This window comes from Neopsephotus bourkii, unplaced genomic scaffold (assembly GCF_033783945.1).
Source record: "Neopsephotus bourkii isolate Nb327-2 ecotype Australia unplaced genomic scaffold, CSIRO-AGI_Nbou_v1 NB_1044, whole genome shotgun sequence".
NCBI lineage: Eukaryota > Metazoa > Chordata > Aves > Psittaciformes > Psittacidae > Neopsephotus > Neopsephotus bourkii.
Genome location: NW_026901533.1, coordinates 409031 through 435536, shown reverse-complemented (window position 1 = coordinate 435536; position 26506 = coordinate 409031). Strand labels below are relative to the sequence as shown.

Genomic DNA, 26506 nt, shown 5'->3' with positions numbered 1-26506 from the left:
ACAGGATGGGTTTGGGAAGGGAAAAGCCATAACAGCAACAAAAGCTCCACTGCATCCCGGAGCTGGCATCGCATGGAGAGGGAACAGAGAGGACCCAAAGCCCTGCTTGGTTCAGTGCCTCCATCCCAGCTCCTCTGTTCTGGAGGGAACTTTGGAACTCAAAGGAAACCCAAATGAAACCAAACCCAATTCATTGAGCTGGGAATCCTGCATCCTCAGGGCTGGCTCAATGCTATGGAGCTCCTCATTGCTGTGCATGCAGCTGCACCACATGGACCAGAGCTGTTTCCTCTCCCTCCTTCCTCCCCTGCACAGGGCAGGCTACCCCCTAGGTCAAACAGCACCCATCCAGGTGCATTCCATCTGCCCTTCCCCTCCATACACAGACAGGAACTCAAACCCCACATAGAACAAGGTCTTACCCCCCTCTAAGACCCATCACCAACACCCCCAAGGTTTCCACACCTCGGATGCCCGTTGGCTCTCCAAGGAGGTTTTCCATAGGAAAGGCCTAATCAGGGACAAAAAAGCAGCTCATCCGTATGTACCTTGGTTTTATTCATCTCTTTTAAGTGTCATTGAGAGGGACAACAGCGCAGGGCTCTGCAGGAGGAGGGATTCCATCGTCGAGACTTCCTTGAACACAACAAAAATATATATATATATATATATATGCTTCTAGAAATGATGCAGGGATGCCTGGAAAAGCCTCCAAGGGCTGAGCTGCTGCTCCAATGTGGGGTTTGGAAGTTTCAAATGAGAAACAGGAATTGGGGAGCGAGGAGCTGGCTTCGGCTCTGGGATAAAGGAAAAGGAACAAAAGAACCCAAGACAATTCCCACTAGGAAGTTGCAGTAGGAAAGGTACAAACCCCCAAAGCCCATTGATTAAGGCTACAGTCAAGTGAGATGGACCCTGGAGCTCACAGCAATAGGATCAATTGAGGCCAAGCCAGTGCCCCATCCCAGCTCTCCAGAGCTGGGATACCCAATTCCCAGCAATAGATTCCCCTTTGTTTTTATTGGTTTCTTCTTTTAAAGGGAATTGGGAAGAAAAACCAAAATCCTCACTTTGGGAACCCATCTCCCCATAGCCCTATACCTGAACCCTGCGCTGCCCCCCCCCAGGGAAGCACTAGTGAGAGATTGAGTGATTTCCTATTTCCCTGTGCTTGGGTTTTGTTTCATTCCTCTTATTTGCAATGGATCCCCCCCCAACATGGAGGGCAGGAAGCTCACCCCCGCTTTGGGGGTTCAGGTCTGTCACTAAGCAAGCACAAAGGCACCCAAAGTGGGGACCCTCCAGCGAGTCCCGGGGTGCCCGGTGGCAGCCTAGCAAGGACTAACAACGGGGAGCGTTGCAGCAGCTGAAATGCAGAGGAGACCTTGCTCTGGGCCACAAACTCAAGTCATGGGGCTAAAAAGGTGGAGGTGAAGGAGGGGAGGACGAGGGCAGCTCAATAGGGAACCCCCCGGCCCCGTCCTCCCCGCGGAGGCACTCTGCCAGCCCCACGGAACGGCTTCCCATAGGAAGAGGTGGCTTGGGTTGGGGCACCCCAACTGTGACCTGTTCCTGCTCCGCTGGAAGCAGCCGGCCCCAGCTCGCTGTAGTTGTGGATTTTGGCCTCGGGATGGACCAGTGTGTTATTGCTCCCCTCGGATTTAGGGAAGGATTGGCCAACCGTGTGCACGGCGACGGGGCCGCGGGCGAAGCGGAGGTCCTGGTCCCCTGGGAACTGGACAGAGCCAGTGCCTTGGTAGCTGCTCGTCTCCCCGAGGTGGCTCACGGAGCCCAAGAAGGTCCTGCTTTTCCCCAGAGCCTGGGCTGAAGGTTCCAGGAGCGTCTGGCTTGAATTCAGCTCCTCGGTTCCAAAGCCACCCTCGGAGCTCTCGCTGCTGTAAGTCCTGGTGGGCCGGGATCTGCTGTAGTCGGTGGCTCTGGAAGCGGGATGCTCCTGCGGTGTGGGGCCGAGCGACTCCGTCTCTTGGTGGGAAAAGAGCTGCAGGAGAGCAGCGGTCACGGCCGGGTTCAGCTCCTGGGCTGCACTGGAGAGGTCGTCTTCGGAGAGAGGCGGCGGTGGCGGCGGTCCGGGGGGCTCGGGGGGTCTCTTCTCTGGTGGGACAACGCGAGGAGGACACGCTGTGGAAGGGTTACTGCTTTTAAACACCGGCTTACAACATCACCAAGAGATTTACCAACATTCTTCCCCCCCTCCCTCCCACCCCCCCCAAACCAGTCAATGGAGTTGGGATGCACTGGGAGGGATGGAGGAGCTGGCATTCAGAGGGGAGACCAAAGCACACAAAACATCCATGAGTTTCCTCTGTGCATCCAGTGGGCAACAGCTCCTCTAAGCCATGGGCACCCGTGGAAGGGATTCCTGCTCTTGGAGCAAAAGGATAATGCATGGATGGAGCTGTGCAACAGCACATGGGGTCGCTGCAGGGGGATGCTGTGGCCTTACTGCTTCGGTCCCAGGCTCACTGGTGCCTTCATAGTGAGGGACTGGTTTAGGAAAGCCACAAAGCCACACTGAAGGAGTGGGTACAACCTCTTGTGTCCACTTGCCCCCAAAGCACAGCAGCCCTTCTCCTGGGTTTTGTCATTTTCCAGCACAGAGCCCAAAGCCATCTCAACCCACAAATCCTTGAGTGCAACACACAAACTGCCCTGGAGCCTGAGAAACCCCTTTTGTCCCCATCCCCAACCCAGACCTGAAGCCACCAAGATTTCTGTTTCAAGAGGACTTGTTCTCTCCTAGCAAGAACAAGAGCACCCTTCACACCCCGTCACCACGTTCTCACTGCTTTGTGTTACTGCTTTTGAGGCAGCAGAACAACAAAGCAGCCTGGTTAGGTGCTGGGTAAGACCAAAGCTCTGGCTCTCCCCTTGCTAAGTGCAAGCAGCAAGGGGACAACATGGGACACGACCTGCTCCCAGCAACCCATCCTGACTCCTGCAGAGCAACACAACTGAACTGCCTCGACCTCCCGTCCAGCCACCAGGCTCAGCTACCCCATGATGCAAGGTCTTACTGGCGATGACACAAGAGGCCACAAACACCTTTGTTTGAATCAGATCCTCAAATCATGTGCAAAACTGGTTATTAAAAAGGTCAAACTTTATTGTGAAAACCAGTAGTCTTCCAGGACCACCCCTCCACCCATCAGTCCGCTTTAAAACTAGATTGTATTGTAATCCAGAAAACAATCTTCAGGTCATTTGGGAAGCCAAGCCGATTGGGGGGACAGCATCTCCTTTAAAATCGTTATAAACAGAACACAAGGTTATTGAATTGAAGCTGCTCTACAAGAACCTAGTTATCTTCCAGGACTAGGGCAGGAAGAGAAAAGAACCAGGAAAGACAAGCACGGTCACAACTGGCTCGTGGTGGGCGGGTGTGTCGAAGGCACGAGAACACAGCACGTTCAGCTACATTGCAGAGGAGTTGTGTATCTGGCCAAAAGAGGCTCCCTTGGAGAGTCTGAGACATACCCAGGAGGTGCTCCTAGAATTTGGTGAGGTCGTCACGGGAGGTTGCTAATAAAGCCAAAAAAGCAACAGAAACAAGAGACATGGAGACATTTACACTCACCTTCGGAAAGGAAATCCAAGCGGTCACTGATACAAACAGCTCTTGTCAACATGCCTCCTACCTGCTCTACAAGAACCAGGGGAGCTCAGCTTTGGATGGCAGGACTCAAGCCAAGTCTGCTCCAAGCTGGATGCACCAGTCGCTGTTGGACCCAACTGCCACTGTCCCCCTCCCTTCCAGCACTCACTCGCCACTACTTCAGTTCTTGTGCTCTTCAAAAGCATCTCTGCACGTTTCTCTTTATTTCCTTCTCTTTCTTTTTTAGGAGGGCAGGAAGGGAACAGTGAAAGAAGACTTGGGATAAGCAGCAAGATGGGAAAACCAGCAGGAATTCCACGTCCTGGGTGAAAAACCCACCTGAATGTGTAAACTGATTCTTAGGGGTGCTGGAGGAAGAACTGAACCTCTTGAGTTTCCCTTTCATTTCTGAGCAAACCCCAAAACCTTTCATTTCCACTGATGGAGCACTACTGGATTTGATATGCTTTGGGGATGTGAAGCAGAGAAGGCAGTATTGCCATGTTCTGGCTTGCTGCAGTTGTTAAAACCTCCTGAGCACTTACTGCAGGGAGTAGGTCAGTGTCTGCCTCAGTCTTGGAATGTTGCCCCCATTCTGGCACCCAGCACCTCTCCTCTTCCCACCCACAGCCCCTGCTCCCTCTGTCACCACCTCTCAGCTCCTCCTGGCTGCAGATGAACTAGAGGCCCTCACGTGGAACACTTGAACTGCTCAAACAAGAGTGTGGCATCCCAGATGCACGAGCAACGGGCACGTTATTTACCTGTACTCTCCTCCGGCTGCACTGTCGGGGTTTTCCTCGGCCCCCGTTGCTCACTGCTCTTCTCCCCGTTGCTCTCCTCCAGGGTCAGAACAGGCTCCTGGCTCTTCATCAGCTGACTCAGCAGAACAGCCAGCACGTTCTGCATGTCTCCCTGAGCACTGGCTGCTTCTGGAGTCGCCTGCTCCTCCGGTAGCTGCGCCTCTGCGGGTGGCTCCTCTATGGCTTCCTCTGCTGCTGCTGCCTGAGACTCCTGCTGCTGCGTGGTGGCTTCTGTCAGAGCATTGATGGACTGGTTGAGAGCTTCCAGCTGCTGCTGCATCTCTGGGTTTGAGTGAACGTTCAACAGCTGGGCCATCTGTGGGACGCTCAGGTCAGTCTGGCTCTGCAGCAAGTTCAGTAAAACAGCCAGTTCGCTCTGATTCAGCTGCTGGGTGATCTCTCCAAGGCCTGCTGGAAACACAAGGAGCATCACAGGGAGGTTACACAGAGCTACATCACATCAGCCTGTACCCCTGACACTGCACACCTCCTCCTCTGTGACCCCGTGCTGGGGGGAAAGCAGGGAGGCTCCGGGAGGAGGATTCCAGGATGGGTTTGCTCAGCTTGCCCCCTCCATCCTGCCATCAGCTCTGACAGCACTGCAGCAGCACCCCGTGGCACTGTGCACACACTGCACTCACCCGAGGTTCAGCTGCGTGCTCTGGGAAGCTTCCTCACAGCCCTCTCAGAGCCAGCAGCACACGTGGCTGCTGCATAAACCGAGCTCAGCTGAGCCAGACCTCCCTGCCTGAGCATCCCAGGGAGCAGACTGGTGAGCAAGGGCAGCACCAGTTACAGCAGCCAGGTTGAGGACGTGTGATGACCACAGAAACCCCCAGCCCACCTCAGTGGCAATCAGAGCAGCACATCTGAGAGCAGCTCAGCCCCTCCTGCAGCATTCCATGGATGAACAGCACTCCCTATGCACTGGGAAGCAGGTTTCTCGGGATGAAGCTGAGCTGCTCTTTGGGATGGAGAAAGGGTGTGTTCCCCTGACACAGCAAAAGAAATTAGGTCAAGCAGAAGGCAATTCCTTGCTGAAAACTGGTCTGGGATCATAGGAGACTGTCCTGACCTGCAAGTATCCAGGTTAGTCTGAAACACAACCCTCGAGTGGCATCACCTCCCTCTGCACCATGCTGGAGCAGAGCCTCCCGAGTGACAAGTGCCAACGCTGCCCCTTCACACTGCCACTGCCTTTGTAAGGCAAGCTTTTAGGGCAGAAAGCTGCAAAGGTTTGGGTTTAGAAGCTTAAAACGAAGCTCCTCTTGCTGGTAGGCAACTAAGAACACAACACTCACTTTCCTCAGCTGCTTTTTAATCCAACCACCACCTTTTGTCCATCTGCCATGTTTCATTGAACACATGGATTGTGCATTCCCTGGAGCAAGAACTGTCTTCCCCATTACTTGTCAGCACAACATCTGAGACAAAGAAAGCTTTAGCTGTATCTGGGTTTTTATAAGGCTTCTATAGAACAATCAGCATGGTCTGGGGAGCTTTGCATAGCTCTGCATTGCCAGGAATCAAGATACCTCCCCTCCAACTCAACAGGAAGGTTGGTCACGCTTTTAGAAACCTGGTCCTGCAAGCCTCTATGACCAAGGGATCCTGCCTGCACTAAGCAGAGTGTAATACTGTACACTTGCACCCATCAGCCACTAGCTTGAGAGATCCCATGCCTCAGCTTTATGGAGTTCAGCTCATTTGCACACCCTGTACACGGCTGCACCTTCCAGCCTATGGTCTGGTACTTCAGTGACTCAGTAAGTCCTTCCATTCATCTCTGTGGAAGCACGTTTCAGAACCAACCTAGGACAAATTCACAGCTCATCAGCAAGAGATCCCTGAGGAAATCAGGATGGGGAAAACCTGGAATTCTCCTTTCTGTAGAGACAGAGGTGAAAGAATGAGCCTGGCTTCAACCCAGACACAAACCTCCACACCCCCAGGCCAGAGAGAGCAGGGAGGTAACGGTATCAGGAACCTTTAACAGACCAGGCTTGGCACTGACCTACTGCATCTGCAGCACCAGGCTCTGCTTTGAGCTGGGCGGGCTGGGGGGGCACAGGACTGCTGTTGTTTTTGACAGGGTCTGTGCTTGGAACAGAGGTAGTTTCTTTCCGAGAAACTTTGGAGAGCGGCGGCTCCTCCACCGCGATGCCGCTCTGCCGCTGCCGCCGCCGCTTCTTGCTCCACAGCTCGTGGCAGTCCTGCCAGTGCGGGAGGCTGGAAGAGAACAACACTCGGCAGTGAGGACACACAGCAGTGTGGAACAGAACCATAGAATAGTTCAGGTTGGAAAGGAGCTTCAGATCATCCAGTTCCAAGCCCCTGCCATGGGCAGGGACACCTCACACTAAACCATGGCACCCAAGGCTTCGTCCAACCTGGCCTTGAACACAGCCAGGGATGGAGCATTCACAACCTCCCTGGGCACCCATTCCAGTGCCTCAGCACCCTCACAGGAAAGAATTTCCTCCTTAGATCCAATCTAAACTTCCCCTGTTTCAGTTTGAACCCATCACCCCTTGTCCTATCATTCCAGTCCCTAATGAAGAGTCCCTCCCCAGCATCCCTGTAGGCCCCCTTCAGACACTGGAAGCTGCTCTGAGGTCTCCCCGCAGCCTTCGCTTCTCCAGGCTGAACAGCCCCAACTTTCTCAGCCTGGCTCCATACAGGAGGTGCTCCAGTCCCTGAGCATCCTCGTGGCCTCCTCTGGACTTGTTCCAACAGTTCCATGTCCTTTTTATGTTGAGGACACCAGAACTGCACACAATGCTCCAGGTGAGGTCTCACAAGAGCAGAGTAAAGGGGCAGGATCACCTCCATCAACCTGCTGGTCACACTCCTTTTGATGCAGCCCAGGATACGGGGTAACCCTCAAAGAGGGCAGGAAGTCATTAGTGCTGCAGGACAAGCATGGATATTCCAAGACGGGGCAAAGCAGTAGAACTGGATGGGAATCATTTCACTTGCACCCAGATCTCCCTCCCGGCTGGACTGGGTTAGCCATAATGCACACAAGCTTGCCAAGCTGAATCTGGTAGCTTTAAGGAATTAGTTGCCTTTAGTAACTCTAAAGGGAACCTCAAAAGCTACTTGCACCCAGTAAGAGCAGAGCTTTATCCCTTGATTACTGGAGTGGGAGAAAAGAGCCGCATGTGACACTGCTCAACAGCCCCTGAGTCAATTAGCAAGTGGCACAAACAAGGCCTAGCCAGTCCCCCTGGCACACAGGACAGGGGGGATGCTACATGCTACTCTCCTGTATCCCCCAATAAGAGTTTTAGAGCACCTTGCAAGCATTAAACTGAGCTTTCTAACCCCAGCCTGATACCCAAGAGCACAGGAAGAGCTATTTGCTCAGCCATACAACAGAACACACAACAAGAATCCAGAAATCAGAACTCTGACTGACCTCCCCCCCACCAAGGGCAAGCCAGGGGGGCTCTTTCCCAAAGCTTGTTAGCAGGGAACCCACTGGAACTTACTCTGGAGGAGCCATCTTGCTGAGGTCAACATCCTTAAGGAAGTCGCTCTGCAGGGCCTGTTCTGCTGTGCAGCGCTTGCCAGGGTCAAGTGTCAGCATGTGGTCCAGCAGGTCAAGAGCAGACGAAGGAATGCTGGGGAGAGTTGGGAATACAGCTGAGTTCAGGGCTTGTTGTGAATAGGCACGCTCAGAGAGGCCCCTCAGGCCTTGCAGTCAAAATGGGTTACTACGTGGTGCAGCAGCTCAAAGGCATCACCAGAACAGGCATCAGATATGGGGTGTTTTCAGTGTAATTTCTGCTGTTTAGGAAGAGCAGCTCAGCTAGAAATCCCACGGGATTATCACACAATCATTCTCTCCCCTCAGGGAGCACGTCTCTGAGGTCAGCCAGCCTTAGCACTGTGGAACACAACACTGACAAGAGTGCTTTCCAGTGCAGACCCTGCCTAAGTGTCACGAGCCCTCCAGAAGGCACCTGTGGCAGATGAGGTGTTTAGAAAGAGGGACAATGACCCCATTCCAGCCTTATCCAGAAGGAGGAAACCCTCCTGGAGAGGGCAAGGAGGGGAAGCACTGCTTTACCCTGCCAGGTAGACTAGAGCTGAAGGAGAGCAGATGAGTTGCACATAACCCCCATGCAGGTACTCATCCTCTCCTCTACCAGGACTCACAAGGAGAACTCCTCACGCAGGCGCCTCCGGTATTGCTTCTTGGGCTTCATAGTGTTGAAGTAGGGCAGCTTGATGACATCTGGCCACACTGCTGGACAGGGGCTCCCACAGAGCCGGCTGGCAACCAGAAGAGCAGAGTATGGGCAGTGAGTGGAACACAGCCAGGAGGAGAAGAGGCCCCAACCCCAACTGCTCTGGCTTCAGCTGGAACAGTTGTTACTCTTCCTTAGCAACTTATGGTACCAATAACCTAGTTTTGGTTAATCACTTCAGTTATGGTGAGAAGAGGAAAAATGGTTATCTTTAGTTTATAAGCCACCCAACACATTTTCAGTGCCAGATGTAATTTAGGTTCATCACACACTCAACTAAACAGCAGCAAAGTTTCCAGACAGTGCCTTCATTAGCAGCCACACACCCCTAAATGCCCACCTATTCACATCTGCAGTTACCATCATTTGTTGCTCCTATTTTGCAGGCAGGTTAGAGAAAGAAGGCTCTCCTAACACAGAGCCTGTGTGCATGAGCAGTTTCTGCAGTACCTCTTCTCATAGGCATGCATGTGCAATGCTTTACCTGATTAATTCAAGCTGAGCCAGTTCCAGATTGGCTTGAAAAATAGGCTTCTTTGTAAACAGTTCCCCGAGGATACAGCTGGAAAGAGGAAAAGCAAGAGGTCACGACAGCAAACCCATGGGATGGTCGTTTGAACACTGCAGCATTTCTGTTCAGGAGCAGGTTTGCCTGAAGAGAGTTATTTGCATCAGGGCTTGTAGTTGAGGACTGACAAACTAACCTATGTGTACAGAGTCACTGATTCCACACAGCTGGGAAATAGCATTCACCACCAAGCTGGTTAACACTGGCTTCGTGCTTTAACTCTTTGCAGGGAAAGGTAGGACGTGGCAATAATGTGACAAGGAAATCAGCCAGGCAGCTCATTTGCCTTCAGGTCCAGCCCATTTCTCTTTGCAACTTTACTGGAGGGGGGGTATCTGCCTGCCCAAATCATCCTCAGCTGCCTGAAGCTTACTGTTTGTCATTGGCAAGCACAGGACACAGCCTTGTGCACACAAGGTTTGTACACACACCATTTGTACAGCTGAAAGAGAAAGAAAAGGAGGGAGGGGACAATTCTGGCTCAATCCTTACTACCTATTCTAAAGCCTTCTGACAGCAATGACAATCAGTGCCAAATTCTTTCCTGTGAGGGTGCTGAGGCGCTGGCACAGGGTGCCCAGAGAAGCTGTGGGTGCCCCATCCCTGGCAGTGCTCAAGGCCAGGTTGGACAGGGCCGTTACAGCCCACCCATACACTTGAAGCTACAGCCAGCAGAGTAAGCCTGTCACCCCTCCTTAGTGGTGCACCATGACCAAAGGTTGGCTGGTTTGGTTATTTGAACAGCAAGGATAGACACTTTTCATGCTCTTACATGTCAATACCAAGCAGGAGTTTTTACTAAGTGGTGTAGTTTTAGTCAGGTGACATATACCTATCTCCTCAAAGCACACAAGCTTAGAAGTCCATCCTGGGCAATGTTCAAGGCCAGGGTGGACAAAGCCTTGTGTGAGATGGTTTAGTGTGAGGTGTCCCTGCCCATGGCAGGGGGGCTGCAAGTGGATGATCTTAAGGTCCTTTCCAACCCAAACTATTCTATGATTCCAAGTATCCCTGTACTATCCCACCACTCTGCTTTGCTGGAACAGAGCTTCAGAGATCAGCTCAAAGACCAGCTTCCACGTGCTAATAGTCACAGCCCAAACAGGACAAAAGACACAAGGCAGGCACTTACCCACAGCTCCACACATCTATGGCGGGTGTGTAACGCTCCTCACCTAGCAGCAACTCCGGAGGTCGATACCATAACGTAATGACTTTGTTGGTGTATGGACGGCTGGAATGCAAGACACAAACACAGAGTGAGGCCAAGAGCCACAAAAATCCTTATAAACTCTAATTTTGACTTCCAAACGGCAGAGTTTGGCACAGAAGTAGATGCAGTGGGCTTTCAAGTGCCAGCCTTCCACAGCATCTGCCTGAGTTACATAGAGCTGGTGAGCTATCAGGGATTTCAGGTCTGCCTGTATGCAGGTAGCAAGCTCTAGGCACCCAAGACTGAAAATCCTGACCTGTAAAAGGCAGCAGGAGGCTGCCATGGCTGAAGAGCAACTGATCTCAAAGCCAAACATGGGCCAGGGCAAGCAGAGAAGATGTTTCTGCTCCTTATCAGGTGGTTTCCCTAATGGAAAGCTATTAATAGCAGCCAGGAGTATATTTCTACAACAGTTGGAGCTCCATTATACCACTTAACACTGGAAATCACTCCTCAGGCAATGCCAGGACTTCCAAGTGAAGTGACTATGTAGGTATTAAGAAGAAAGGAGCTCATCCCACCCATGGAAGGCCTTTCCCCCTTCCTCCCATGCCTCACCTCTCCTCTGAGCTGTAGAGTCGGGCGAGTCCAAAATCTGCAAGCTTGATTTGCCCACTGAAAGACAAAAGACAGTCACTGCTTTGAACCAGAGCCAGACTCACACACTGCAACAGGAAAAGGGAATGAAATCCCCCATGTAGTAGGAAGGCCCACCAAAGCAATGGGAGCAGTAATTACTTTGGAATATACCACTGTTAATTTTCCAGATCCTATTTAATGCTTAAAAAAAAGACCCAAAAAGAAAAGGCAATAATTCAGTCTCATCTCTACCATGAACCCTTCCCAATAGGCCAATGTCCCAGGGACCTTTTCTAGATGGATATCCAGACACGTGGATGTGATTATGTGCAGCATTATTCTCACAGGCTTAAAGTTTTCTTATGGGTATCCAGATAAAGACTTGAGGTTTAACAGCAAATGAGTAATTGTGATGTATTCTGTGATGAGCTGTGTTAGTGCCAAACACTATCTAGAGAGGAGAGAGCACTCACAGAGAGCTGCTCCTTCGTACCTTAACCCTCAGTGGTTTCCCTGCATACAAGTGCTTCCAATAAACAGGAATTTTGCCAAAATACCATGGAGACCAAGTTTAGAGCCCCATTTATTGCAAGTCAACATGAAAATTAGCTGTAAAGAGCTGCAAAACAGTGCAGAGAGTGCCACCAGCACCAAGTTCGGATGAAGGTTGGTGGGGCTGTTCACCCTTACAGCAGCAGCACCCAGGAAAGCCACTGCTTCATCACAACCACCCACCACACCATGTGGAAACACACAGGGTTGGATTCCCCATAGGATCAACACCTCCTGCTCCAAACCATACTCAAGGTGAATGCAGAGAGAGGGCAGGGAAGAGCTTGGGTTGAAGTGTTTCTATTCCCACGTTACCTGTTGTTCAATAAGATGTTGGAGCACTTGATATCTCGATGAAGGAAATTCTTCTTGTGGCAATAATCCAGCCCCTCCATTAACTGTTTCATGAAAGACTTGATATGGTCCTCTGAGAAATGTACCAAGCCAGATTCTAGCAGCCCCATTAGGTCATGGTCCATGTACTCAAACACAAGGTAAAAGGCACCTGGTATAATAAAGAGAGAAATCATTTAAGACAAGGAGAGACAAAGAGGAGGGGAAGTGGATTCAACTGTTGAAATAGCCTTGCTGGTGTTTTGTTGGCATTTTCTATAACACACCCTTGTGATACTTAGGGCTTCCTAGACGCCCTAAAAGACTTCTTTTTGCTCCTTAACAGACAAAAGACCCAACACAACCAAGCAGCCCCCAAAATGAATTCCTTTGAAATCCTGGGCACATTTCCCTGGCTGTTTTGGATTTGTTTCTTTTAAGCTAGTTAAGTTTAAGCTACCCTGCCAGGTAGACTAGAGCTGAAGGAGAGCAGATGAGTTGCACATAACCCCCATGCAGCTACTCATCTCTACCAGGACTGAGATCACTTGACCTGATGTCTGTGGTGTTCCCTGCTCCCTCATGGAAGAGAAGGCCCCAAACGACAGCTAGTGGGATGCTGGAACATCTCCCTCTTCCGCAGTGACAGAGGACAAAACTCATCTTGCTGTTAGTAAGGTTTTTGCCCCTAATTAGTGTTAAAAGTGATCCTGTAAAGGCTTTCTTTGGGACCCTCCAGGAATGCAATGCATCCTTTTAAACCTGTGTCTACCTTGGCTCTGCAGTGTGACACCTCACTTTAACTGGAACCTATGCTTTGAATCCAGACACCAAACTGAGCTATGTATCAAGGAGGAACCCAAAGAAAGAACACCTAGACCCAGAACAAACACTAACGGATTGCATCAGCTCTTTGGCTGATGAAACCCACAGCCTGCAGCAAGTGCTACCTTTGTCCTTCTTGAAATCCAGTGCATCTTGTTTGTCCGTGACAATCTCCTTCATGTTCACCACGCTGCGGTGGATGAGCTGCCGCAGGATCTTGATCTCGCGGATGGCTGTGATGGGGAAACCTTCCTTCTCGTTGTCCAGCCGCACCTTCTTGAGAGCCACCAGCTCCCCTGTCGGGACAAGGCAGTGTCAAAGCCTCCACACACAGCCTTGGTGGGATTCCAAGGGGAAGTTGGGTGCTATGGTTTAGTGTGAGGTGTCCCTGCCCATGGCATGGGGGTTGGAACAGGATGATCTTAAGGTCCTTTCCAACCCGAATTATTCTATGATTCTAAGTTGAAAGCAACTAAGGTAAAAATCACTGCCACAACTCAAGACAGGGACACCAGTGCTCCCCTCATCTGCTTCAGTGTAAGGTCACACAAGTAGACATAAATTAACCATGGAAACCACTCCACAAGCTCTGCTACAACACTGTGGCCAGAAGGGGATTCTTCCCCTCTGCTGAGGGAGTCCCCCCCTGCAATCCTGATCCAGCTCTGGGGCAGCAGCATGAAAGGGATGTGGAGCTGCTGGAGCCAGGCCAGAGGAGGCCATGGAGCTGCTGCGAGGGCTGGAGCAGCTCTGCTCTGGAGCCCGACTGAGAGAGCTGGGCTGGGGCAGCCTGGAGAAGAGAAGGCTCCTGAAGGGGAGACCTTAGAGCAGCTCCAGTGCCTAAAGGGGCTGCAGGAAACCTGGAGAGGGGCTTGGGACAAGGGATGTAGGGACAGGCCAAGGGGAATGGCTTGAACCTGCCCGAGGGGAGACTGAGCTGAGCTCTTAGGCAGAAGCTCTTCCCTGTGAGGGTGCTGAGGCGCTGGCACAGGGTGCCCAGAGAAGCTGTGGCTGCCCCATCCCTGGCAGTGCTCAAGGCCAGGTTGGACACAGGGGCTTGGAGCAAGCTGCTCCAGTGGAAGGGGTCCCTGCCTGTGGCAGGGGGTTGGGACTGGATGAGCTTTAAGCTCCCTTCCAACCCAAACCAGTTTGGGATCCTGTGATTCCTGTGATCACCTGACCACACAAACTGTACTCATAGCAGTGATTTCACAAGCAGGGAAAGTAGAGGGGCGCTAACAGGATTTCAAAGCTTCTGTTCTTTTGCCCCTTTTGCAAGCACCTGATGTAAAAACTCCAAGGCTGGAGCTATTTCTAGTTCTACAGGTATTCATTACTAACAAGCAACACCACTAACGCTGGAACGGGTTTGAAGCACACCCACAGCAACGAGACCTTCAAGTGGAAGCAACCTGAAGCCACTTGGCATCCTTACCTGTGTCCTTGTCCTTGGCTTTGTACACCTGCCCATATGTCCCTTCTCCAATAATCCCAATGATGTCAAACTTGTCCACGCATCGCTTCCCCCAGTCACTTTCCGTCTGTCTCCTTTCCCCATACCGAGGACAACAGATTCTGGAAAAGGGAAGGCACCAAAACCATGCGAGTTTGGATTTGAGCTGTGTTTCAAGGAAGGTGTAGCCAGCACTCAGTGTACAAAACACATGGGGTTTGTTGTCAGGGAAGCTCTATACGCCTTGCAACACAATCATGCCTGAAGAAAAGGTGTACACCTCTTGTTTGGAATAGCAAACGTCTGGTAGCACCAAGAGCTTTCTATAGGGATGCTCATCAGGAGGTTTCTTTGCCCTGCAGGCACTGCTAAAGTAAAGGATGTGGGCACCTTCAGGGAAAACGTGGCTGGAGATTGGATCTGAAACACTCCAGCAATTCCTACCACTGGAAGGGTCAAAGGGGAAGACAACAGAACCCATCACAGCTTCAGCAGAGAGCCTGAACCAGGCCTCCCTTTGGCTCACAACTTCCACAACCTCCTCGTCCTCCCAAAGTGTTCATTCTCACAGGGATGAGGCAAGAGGCCTTCAGCTGTGAGTGGTGCAAGTGAAAAACAACCCTCAGGAAACAGTTCAGACCCCCTAAGACAACAACAGAAATATGAACTTGCTCTCTCCACGTTTCACTTCCCTCAATCGAGAGCACTCAAACGAGCCTGGGGACAACGAATGGATACAAGTGAATTAAGTCTGACTCAAGATCTATAAGTAAGTGCCCATTAAGTGTTCTCCCCATCCAATCAATGGTGGGGAGGCTGCTGAGAGCTGGCAAAGCAGCTGCCAGGTTCCATTTCAAATGGAAGAGCTCATTCAGCTCTTCAAGGAGCGCTGCGGTTACACTCGAAACCTAAAGCTTTGGAAACCTAGACCAAGATGTGCGTGGAGAGACATTAAACCCAACAGCTCCAACAAGCCAACAGAAGAGACAGAAAGGCTCTTACTTTGGTCTCTTTTTGAAGGGTTGCTGAGGTGGTGTGGCTGCCTTTGGTTCCGGGGAGTCAGGAGGAGATGGATCCCCTCCAGGAAGCTCTGGGGGGAGCGGGAGGTCCGTGAGTAAGTGTCGTGGTCTCTGCTCTCTATCTTTCTTCACAGGTTTTGGAGGAAGAATCTCTTTTGGACTAAACTCCGGAAAGTTAATACAACACAGAAGTCAGACTTAAGAGCCAGTGAGCAAACAAAGCCAGCCTGCTGCAGGACAGGTCGAGCACATGGTTATGAGCCCAAGTTACAGTGCCAGAATGAGCACAGCCAAACAGAAACCTTCAGGTTTACAGTGATAATACACCAGGGTTAGGTTTGAATGTGCCATTGTCAACTAACCACCCAGCTCTGCAGCTAGAACCTGCATAAATAAGGGGTTATGGTGAGTTTCCTGTAAGTCCAGGTTACCCCCAGCCCCCACTTTCCCCCCTTACTTCCTCTATTCAGTCCCTTTACCATACCGAAATTAAATGCATGACTTGTTAAGGAGCACTAAAAATACAAACCCAGAATGACATCTCTCTACATCACTGACTTTTAACTTCTCAGCCAGCACCCAAATGTAGCTCTGACTTGTGAGTACTGCCAAGACACCCAAAGGGGACTTTAAACAACCAAGTTACCAACAGCATCCAAAGCTTGGCTTTGACAGGCAGAGCCTAACGCCTCTCTCCTGCATGCAGCAGGGAGAATTCCAAGGTCTGAATAGTCAGGAATTCTTCTCCATGCACATCTCCAGCAGGAAAGGATGAAGAGACCCAAACATCCTCCCAGGGCTGTTTTCAGGGCAGGCAGCAGCAGGTTTGCTCTTTGCCAGCACTGTCAGGTCTAACATGGAAACTACACCCCCCCACCAATGGAAGTAGGTCATTTTCCCAGTTTTCTCATCAGGCACTGTCTAATCCCCACAACAACCTCTTGTGGAACAAAGTTAAGAAGGACACAATTGTGGCCCTGAGCTTGGATACCTCCTGTAAAAGATGGGGGAGCAGCCTTCTCCCACTGCTAAGAAGCCACCAGGGCTGCAGAACTAATGGCACATCATGAGGGAAAGCACTCACCAGATCCCAGAAACACCAGGAATGGGAGAGCTGCATGGGCTGAGCTCCCCCTCCATTAACCACACATGTGCAGAAGAACCCCCAGCCAAGGCAGAATCCTGGTTGAACCTCAGAAGAGGTTCTGCAAAGCAGGACCCAAACAGGGCCTACAACTGCACACAGGAGATGGGAGACTGTTCCAATCAGGTTTTGCTTTCTTTATGGCTTCCATGTGTACCTGAAGCACTGATCTGATCACAGAATGGTTTGGGCTGAAGGGACCCATGGCAGGGGGTGAAACTGGATGAGCTTTAAGGTCCCTTCAACTCAAAGAGGACTGGGGTTCTTTATTTTGAAGTGAGAAAGCCCAACAAATCCTTCAGAGCATTGAATGCAACCTCAAACACAGAGCTTGTACTGTTGGTGTCTACACAGCCTTTCCTCTCCTCCCACTGCATCTCCTGCTAGGTGAAGCAGCCCACAGTGCACCCTGACTGCTGTGCAGTCTAAAGGCATTCCAGAGGTGATAGCAAGCAGCAGGAAAGGATGGAGAGTCTCCACCTGAATGAGGCATATCTGGTACTTGGACACATTTAAACACGTTTCAATACCCTGTGCTTCCCACAGGCTCAGAGCTGGAGATTCAGCATGGAAAATTAAAGCCTAGCCACAAAAGTTGTGTTCCTATGTATGAAAGCAGCTGAGTAAGAGTGAGCTGCTGCTCAATGAGGGCCACCAGACTCAGCAAAACGAAGCAGGATTTCCCATCCTTTCATTGGGGAAGGCAGTGGAAATCCAGTTACTAAGCATAGCAACCAGCTGCAGGATCACCCACATGCCTCAGTTCATAGTGATGGCAGAGATAAAGCACACTTGGACAAAACTGAGCCACACCTGGGTGGTATAAAAAGGCCAAACCCCTGGATTTGCAGAGCAATCCCTGGTTTGGGAATGAGGGAACACAGCAGCAGAATCCTGCTTACCCTGCCATTTGAGGGGGGAAACCTGCAGGCTGGGAAAAGCTGCTGCTCATCACAGATACAGTTAAACAAGTGCTTGCTGAACATTACATAGCTTTGGAGGGGCAGAGACAAGCATGAGCCTAACTTCCACATTGACTGAAGTGACAGCATCACCCTCGTTTACAGGGATAGCAGAAAAATCACTTCAGTGAATGAGAAACTGTAACATAACCATGTGCACTTCACCCACAGGGTCATTAGACCAAGTCATAACCGCTGTGTTAAGCACTAGCCATTAAACCCCATGCTTTACTAACCAACAAGATACCTAGGCCATCTTCAGTGATGGCTGGAAAGACACACAAGCTAAGCAGAGGAAAACGTATCTATGCTGATGTTAACAACACAGCAACACATTAACAGCCACAAAAGGGGAAGCAGCTTTTCCTCCTCTCCACATCCACTTTGGCTCTTCTGTTCCTTTCCCCTTCACCAAAAGCCACCCCCCAGGAAGGTTTTGCAGCCAAGTTCATATTAAAGCCCAGAGCCACAGCAGCCAAGGCAGGAGCTGCTCTTATAGGACAGAATTGAGCCTGTGTGCTTTGGTTAGACACAATAGGAAACAGAAAGATGAAGTAGGTGCAGCCTCACCCTTCCATTTTTACATGAACACCTACTTCATAAGCAGTAAGGATTGTATTAATGACTCAACAGTGCAGTTAAACCAATGGCAGTTTCATGCCCAGCCTGCATGACCGATGCATTTGGAACCACCATCACTCTGGTTTGTGTTCTGGTATAGGACTTGTTGAGCTGTTCCCTGTTATTTAAGTACAGGTTTTGGAGGCATTCAAAAAGCAATTTCAAGATAAGCGTGTGCAAAGGGCTGCAACAAAGGGGTGGATCATGCCAGACCCATGCTGTATGAACAAAGAGTGATGTGAAACCTTTACTAACCACCATTAAATCAGCAGCCAAACCTCTTTTTCCCACCGAGATAAAACATAACTACTGCATGGGACCATAAAACTCTCCACATAAACCTGACAAGGCCAAAATAAGGACTGGGGCCATGCAATAATGCAGTAGTCTTGAGTGTACTCTGCAGGATGAGGATAAACTGCCCAACCACCCCAAAGAAGTGGTTTATCTCAACGTTTTGCTTTTAAATGCAACCAGGAGGCTGTGAGGTGACCTTACCTATCCAAGTCATCTTCCCCAACTAAAATAGGGGGGAGCGGAAGCGGAGGCAACGTTGAAGTTTTCAGGTGCGGGATAGCAGCCGTCACAGACACTTGTGTTTTTGTAGCGACTTGGACAGAGGGCTGAGAGTTCACCTGAGAGGATAAAGTAGACGTCCTTGGGTGGGAAGAAGATGGCAAAGGTGTTGGGGCTGAAGTAGGGACCTGAACGGGAGGCAGTTGGGATGGTGGCAAAGGTGGAGCTGCAGGTGATGGAGGCAAAGGCGGCAGCGGCGGGGTTGGAGGTGGTGGTGTGGTTGTGGGCAGAGGAGGAGGAGGTGATTTTATTGAGGGTAGTGGGGGTGGAAGCTCCTTCTCTGCTGTGTCTGTCTCTTTTGGAGATAGGAGGTCCTCTACCACTGCTACAGGCTTCGAGTCTTTTGCTCCCGTCTGTTTGGAATCTCTGACTGGAACAGGATGTTTCCTCTCCGAGTTCTCCTCTGCCTTGGCTTTCGCTGTCTCTGCAGCGGTTTTAGTCTCTGCATTGGCGTGCAGTAAATTCCCTGACTCCGCGTCTGAAGACGACTTGTCAGATTTAACACTTTTGAGGGCCTTTTTCGGCTCCGTGGTGGGCTCCCTCAGCTCAGCCAGGCTGTTCTCCTTCCTCGCCAGGAACACGGGAGAGCCCTTCGCCTCCTTCCCATCCACCCTGGCTGCAGCCGCCGCCGCCGCCGCTCGCTCCTTCTTCTTCCTGCTGAGCTCTGCCCCGAGACTGGAGTTCAGTGGGAGCCTCGTGGGGGAGATACTGGAATGGCGACTGCGGGACCCAGACCTCTGCTTCTTGCTGTGAGATGAAGAGTGCCTTGAATAGGCAGGGCTTCGGCTTCGGGACTTCACAGACTTCCTGTGGGGGGGACAGGGAGAGGATGAATGAAACGAAGCAGCTCTCACCCCCTCAGCTACTCACCAACACCAACAGCTCGCTCTGGAAAGAACTCCCATCAGCTCAGTACCAGAATACCTGTGAGGGAAAGCTACTGAAAGGAGTTTAGAGGCTAAAGCAAAGCAGGTTTCAGGTCATCACTCAGCTTTCCAATGGCAGGACCATCCTCATCATCACACTGTTGAAGGCAGAAAGGAAGGATGAAGGTGGGCCGAGCCTCAAGGCGAAAGGAAAACACAGATGCAGGCACTAAAGAAAAGAGTTTAGGAAGTTTTTCCAGTTACTATGTACAATTTTAAAGCAAACAAGGGATAAAATACAACTGCTCTCATGGGAATCCTGCCTCAGAGAGCACCTCACTTCAAGCCAATCCCCATCTCCCTGGTCCTTTTACGATCATCAGAACTCAGATTTGCACGTTGTGGTTCAGGAGAAGTAAAAACCCAAATCCACCAGGAATTGTCCTTCTGCTTGAGGTATATCCAGAGGGCCTCTGTTAAAATAAGCAGGCTCTACATGAGGTGGATGTATGCAGAAATAAAGCCACACTGACACCTGTAAGACACAAGCAAGGCAGGAAACACCTTGCACCATAAGGGTATGCACCAGAGCACAGGGTGAACCCAGCAGTAACCACCAGCTGATGGAGAAACAAGCTCAGGAACAAAATGGAATTGGAAACTGGTACTCCCAGTGTCCAGGTCACAATTCCTGACAAGACACAACTGCTTCCAATGAGGATTTTGGAGGTTACGAGGCAGCACACTTTATCTGTACATGTGATAGGCTCTGAGGGGTTTAGAAGCTATGTGAGCCACAGGAAAACAAGGATGTTTTGAGATCAGACTCTATGGATACTAGAAACTGCTCAAAGCTTATTCTGATTGCATGAGTTATTCCTCAGGAGTACCTAGTTGTGAAAACAGGGACTTGCCTCAAAGCAGAGTTCCACAGTAGTTCTAAACCCCACCTAACAGCAAGCAGGTTTGAACACAAGCTCCCTTGGAATGGCACTCAGTGTAATTTACTCTTTCTAGTAGACATTACTACTACCCTGAGACAGCAAATGGCTGGAAAATAAACTGGACAACTGAGACTAAAGCAAAATTCCTTTGTGGACACCACCAGCACCTGCAAGGATGTGAAAACAGGGCCTGGCCACACAGAATCCTCATCCCTTGCTACACCAAGCATTTTGCCCTCTCACTATTACGTACAACCCCAAACCTCCAGCTACCAGTGGTCAAAGAGCACAAGTGTAGGTAGGCCTTACCTTTAGCCTTACAAAATAAATATACAACCAGAAGGAGGAAAACCAAAGTGTCACCTGAAGTCACTCAACTGTTTTCCTCTTCCATTACATGTGTTTCTGTAATGGGAATGTGCCTCAGGATCAGCTCTTTTCCCTGAGGTTTCTGCTTCAAGAGTTAACGGTCTCAGATGCAGTTTACCCCTTGGGTAGCAGTTCACCTGCCACAAAACAGGGATGAAAACACAGTTCTGGTTTTGCTCAAAGACCCTTCCACATTGATGGCAGCATTCCTACTGCAGGATGTTGCTTACTGCAACCACACATAGTTCTGGGGTTAGCATTCCCTATTACAATTCTTTCAGGTTAAGATTAAGATGCTGCAATACTCGGTTTCATCCTGTCTTCCATCCTCCCCATGATTACTCCCCAACAGTTACTCCAACTCAGCTGGTTGTAGAGCAACATTCCCAACAAGATCACTCAGCAGACCTGATATAAACTTCCCCGGAAGTCCAGTTCTACCTCGTTCCATCAGGACTGAAGCCATATATTCCTGCTCCATGAGCATCACTTGGGCTTTCCCCTCTTTGGTTGCCCAATGATAACCTACAGTTATCTACAAAGAGCTCTTTCTTCTGAAGCCCATTTTCCAGCTCCTTTGTCAGAGCAGAGAGGCTCCTCTGCTTTTCCAGCAGTTAAAACCAGTAACAGGTCACTCCAGACCTTATCTCATATGAGAACACAACAGCCCCACCAGCTTTGGATGATCTTCCACAGCTTTTATCACTGCTGGAGCTCTCAGGAAAGATACAACAAGGCAGAAGATGCCCAGGCTTTTTGAACATACTCCTTCCATCCTCTGGAAAGCTCTTCTGGCTTCACCTGAAGCCAGTCAGCACTTTTGCCCCTTCATGTGTTAAGACAACTCTCTATGGCTTTCTTACCCTGCTAAGATCATCAGGGATAGGAGATTCAGTCTCACTGCAGTTCTTCCTGTGGTTAAAAACGCCCTGAGGCTAAACACCACCTTGTTGTACCTCTAGCACTGGAAAGCAGAAGTGCAAGATCCATGACCACTGCACATTAACCCAAAGCAGAGCTTATGGCTCATCTGGAAATCCAAATGAAAAAGCATTATTAGATTAATTTCATTAATACAATCAGAAGATTAGAATGGGGTTGGGGAGAGGGATTGCTGGAACCTTCCAGCCCTCTTCATGCTAAAACCAACCACAGCTCAGAGCCTTTGGCTATGAGACCCTGAATCAGCTGGCAGAACAAAGCCCCATGTCTCCTCACTTCCACATTAACCATTACACAAGCTCCTAGGAACATCTACAGACATTAAAACATTTCACCTGCTCCAAGCCACCACAGAAGGCAAGAGTAACATGGAAATGAGTGCTTGGGAAGCCTGACTGCATGCCCCATGCTCAGGAAACAAGCTCAATCAGGAGGCAAATGCTTCTGATTTATGAACACCCAACGACCATTTGCTGTGGCAAGGGTCTGTGTAATAAGGGCCACTACTACAGCATGTGCACACACTCACACTTAGCTGCTATACTTAGAGCACAACCCACTTCCAGCAAGCTGAAAGACTCTGGAATTTCTTCTTCTAGTTTTAGCTGCAATGCCAACAGTTGCTACAGGGATTGGGAAGGCACATCTGTTCTTTTCCCTACTGACCCAATCAGCCTCATTTGCTCCTCAATGGAAAGCAAGTTGTTTTGCACAGCCATTTGAAATGCAAACATTCTGTATTTTCTTCCCATCAGCACTGCAAGCACATGGATTCAGTTTCCTAACACTGGGGTTTGGTCGTGGAAATGAAAGAAAACACAGAAGGCACTGAAAATACCCCCCCAACTCCTATATTGGCAGTCAGTGGAAGCCACTCAGTGGCCCAGAAAAGCCTGGGTTACCTCCTCTGAAGGATTTCAGCCACAGTCAGGTGTTCACTGCCTGAGTGTGCCAGTTACAGACCTTTCCTCTCCCAAACTGTCCCTCTGCAGGAGCCAACACAAGAGGTCACAGTCACTCCCCAGCTGCTCCGGTGCCCACTCAGCTGCCCCCATTCCACACTCACCTGCAGCACATCCACCAAAGCTGCTCCTGGTGGAGAGCTCCTGCACAGCCCTCAGCAGAGGGGCAGCCCCACCTCTGGCTTCTGAGACACCTGAGCAGGAGCTTGCACCAACTGCCTCAGCACTGAGCTTCAAGCTCAGCAAAGCAAACACCTGAATTACAACTTACAGTTTGTCTAACATATGGAGAACACATTAACCCCCTTCTTCCCTTTACTAGAATCCCTTCAGGCAGATGTCTTCTCAAGGCATAATCCATGTTTTCTGTTCTGCTTTACAAGCATGCATCACTCAGTAAGTTATCTGCCCAGGAAGAAAAGAGGACTAGGTTACCAAATGAAGGCCAAGATTCAGAGAATTCAGTACAAGCTGAGAGTAAACAGTCAGTAACCTTTGGAATCGCTTTTGCTTTGGGGTCTAGCATTTTGCCAGGGAGTCAAAGATGCCCTTAAGAAGTTTCTTGTGAGGGCATGGAAGTTCAGAGGAGCACCACAAAGCTGCTCCCATCATTAAGATCAAGTCAGAAGCAACCTAACCTACAACAAGAGTAAGCTTCAGGTTCTGCTGGGAAGTGGGAGTAACCTGGGGGGAAAATCCCCACCTCTGAGCATAAGACCCTCGTTTCTACATGGTTTCTGCCTGCTTAGGCTGAACATGGACATTTAGCAGGTGCTGTAACACACGATTATAGCATGAAGTGTGCATCCATTGCCTACTGCTGTATTCTTACTCTTGCCAATGTATTGGCAAAGAGTCTGTCAGAGCAGTGCCACCACGGCAAAAAAGATTGAGGGGAGGGAGAAGAAAACTATCAAGGACTATCCCTCAGGTGTACATGGAGAAAACAGGGCAGAGCAGGAAGAGCCCAAAGGGAATTCTCCCTCTGTAAAACCACACTGGAGTGAGTAGATTTTATGTAACAGCATCTGGGGTGCTAAAACCAGTGCAGCTCTCACAGCAAGGACAAAGGCATCATTTCAAGCCCACTCTGGGAGATAGCATTCCTGAAGTTAGGAGCTCTAGTAACAAAGGTCAGATTCCAAAAGCCCTGTGGTCTTTGGGAAGTGCTCATCACAAACACACTCTGGAGGCAGCCTCTTCTCTTGCAGCTCCTGTTTTGACCAGAGGATGCAGCTACCACAGCGTGGAGCATTTCTACAGCCACTGTATTCCAGGTCACATCTTAACTGCCATGGAGCTACCACCAAAGCTCTGCAGTACCCATGGTGACAACTGGGAACTCAACATAAGCTGAAGCTAGGAAAGAAGAATCATTAGAGTGTTTGTGCATGTAACAGGGTGATTGATGAACACCTGAAACTGAACACACAGAACTACCTTCAAATAACAGCTTCCTTCTGTGGGAAAGTTATTGATTAAAGAAAAAGGAAAGAAACTTATAGTTAAACCAAAATCTTTAAGGTCCCCTCCAACCCAAACCATTCTATAAGTTAAGCCAAAACACAGCTGGTTCCTAGTGGCCCTGGGAATGCCCTGATTTCAGGATGGAAGCAAGAAACTCCAACGCTGAGAAAGGGAAGTTTAGTCCAGAATGACAGAGCTCACATGTACTCAGCTTGGAGTGAAGGAAAAAAGCCTGCTCAGAAAGAGCCCACTGCAGCCTCCTGAAATGTGTATTCAAGCTCCCACTCATACTGAACAGCTCAAGGCTTCCTGAACCAGGTGAAAACGTTCTCCCTGGCTGAACCCCTCACAGGGAAGAGCCTCAGGAGCTGATCACAGCCCCCCCCTCCTTGCACCATGGCCACCTCAAGAGGTGGGTGTAACTTAATCCCAGGAGCTCATTCAGCCTTGGGCCTCTCTGCTGGGAGCCAACACCAATGCTGCCTCCCACCACCACCACCACCCGGGAAGGTGTTTTCCAAGGTGTGAACCACCCCTTCCAAAGGAATTACCACGACCCCAACCACAGCAATTCCAGGTAGCCAGCAACTCTGTGACCCATAGAGATGAGGAAGGGGGTTAAACCTCCCCGTACCCACAGCCACCCCAACATGCTTCCCCTTTCCCTGGGGTGAGGAAGACCACACTGAGAGCATGTACCTGGTGATGGGGCTCCGGCTCACGGAGCGCTTGGTGCCAAAGGGGCTGCTCGAGCGCCGGCGGCTGTAGGGGCTGGGGGACCTCCCGCTGTAGGAGCCGCTGCCTCTCTCGTAGCTGGACGAACGCCTCCTGTTATAGGGGCTGATGGACCTCTGCCGCCGGCAATAGGGGCTGGGGGAGCGGGTGTTGGACTGGTAGGCCACAGGCTCCTTGTAGGGCGGGCTGATGGACTGGCGGCGTGAGGAGCCACCAGGGCTTTTCCTGTAGGAATCGTAGTTACTGGATGTGTGAGAGCGGGGAGGGCTGAGGTCGTATTCCTGGATGTAGGAGGCTCCTGAAGGGCTGTCATCCAGTTTGGGGCTGTCAGACCATTTCCTGTGAGGGCTTCTGGATTTCCGCTTGGGACTGTCAATGGTTTTGTAACTTTTGGGAGCATCCCTTTTCCGATGGCTTTTACTGCGCTCTTTGTGGCTGGATTTGAGCTCCCGATCCTTCCTGGATTTCTCCTTGTGCGCTTTGGCTGACCGGGATTCCTTGTTGCTGCTCTTTGAGGACAATGACTTGGGATGCTCCTCACCCTCTAGGAGTCTCTTGGAAGATCCCGATATTCTCTCCTTGGTGGACCCAGACCTACTGGATGAATCCAGGCTCTTTTCCAACTTCCTCTCTTTCTCTGACTGTTTGCTCTTCATCAGCTCCCGGACGCGCTTGTGCTGATGGTGCCGGTGCTTCTGGGCCCTCTCGCTCCTGTCCGTTTTCCTCTCCTCATTCTCCCTCCTATCCAGCTTGAGGGCCACATCATCCGAGAAGGTATCCGAATCCGAACTGATGTCATCGTATTCCACCAGCGGCTTCATCGTCGAGCCCAAGGATGCTGTGGCCTCCTGGGCCGCCAGCGGTGACTCCCTGGAGTGCCTGGACTTGTGCCGCCGGTGCCGGGAGGCCGGCCGGTGCCTCTCCTTGCTGTTGGAACTGCCGCTGCCGGGTGCGTGCTGCGAGGACCCCCCGCCGCCCCCGTCCTTCTTGCCCCCATGTCTCTCCGGGTTTGGCATTCCTCCTCCTCCACTGTGCTCCGGAGAGCGGAGGGGGAAGAAGCCTCCGAAACCCCCAAACTTCCTCACACGCCCGCCCCTCGCACCATTCACACCGGCCTCGGCCCTCCCTGCCGCGGACACCCCCCCGCCGCTCCTACATGGGGGAGCGCGGCCCCACGGCTACGGGAGGCCCCGGAGGAGGCGGAAGGACGAGGGAAACGGGGCGGCAGGTACCGGGAGGGGAAGGGGACAGGGCCCCGCCTCACCGCCTCATCCAAGGGGCCCAGGCCCAGAGGGCAGCGCCGCGGCGGGGGCGCCCCGGGAAGGCGGGGCCTGGGCCCGCGATCGCTCTCCACCCCTCTCAGTCACCGGGAGCCCGCGGATGGCGCCGCCGGAAGGAGCGCGGGGCCCCGCGGCCGCTGCCCCCGGCCCGGCCCGGCCGGTCCCGGCCCGTCCCCGCCGCCGCCCCCTGCTCACTTCCCAAAGCGAAACGGGTCCGCGTCCAAGGGGGGCAACCTCGGCAACTTCTCGCGACACCCGGCAGCCTCTCGCGAGAGCAGCGACAGCGCCTCCACCCCTCACCCAGCAGAACGCGGATCCCGCGAGATCCTCTGGGGCTGATAAAGGTTGCTGGGGAGGGGGCGGTGCTCACTCGTCTTCTCGCGAGAGCTACGCCGCTCCCACTGAAAGCCTATTGGACGGGTGG

General features: G+C 51.2%; 1 protein-coding gene across 3 annotated transcripts; it reads right to left on the bottom strand.

Moving 5' to 3' along the window:
• Window positions 1-1032: 1032 nt before the first annotated feature.
• LOC133216378 (cyclin-dependent kinase 12-like) lies at window positions 1033-26231 on the bottom strand. 3 transcript variants are annotated; one of them, XM_061361024.1, is made up of 14 exons: window positions 24767-26231; window positions 18440-19324; window positions 15198-15374; window positions 14178-14317; window positions 12868-13038; window positions 11900-12089; window positions 11012-11068; window positions 10373-10474; window positions 9157-9234; window positions 8581-8697; window positions 7911-8042; window positions 6431-6645; window positions 4378-4827; window positions 1033-2139 (listed from the first exon to the last, which is right to left on the bottom strand). In XM_061361024.1, exons 1-14 carry the CDS (start codon window positions 25816-25818, stop codon window positions 1457-1459), a joined length of 4449 nt encoding a protein of 1482 aa, XP_061217008.1. In that variant the 5' UTR covers window positions 25819-26231; the 3' UTR covers window positions 1033-1456. The 3 variants fall into 3 exon arrangements, with proteins under 3 accessions (XP_061217008.1, XP_061217009.1, XP_061217010.1); XM_061361025.1 differs by having other exon boundaries at window positions 4378-4824; XM_061361026.1 differs by lacking the exon at window positions 1033-2139 and adding an exon at window positions 3104-3540.
• Window positions 26232-26506: the final 275 nt, after the last annotated feature.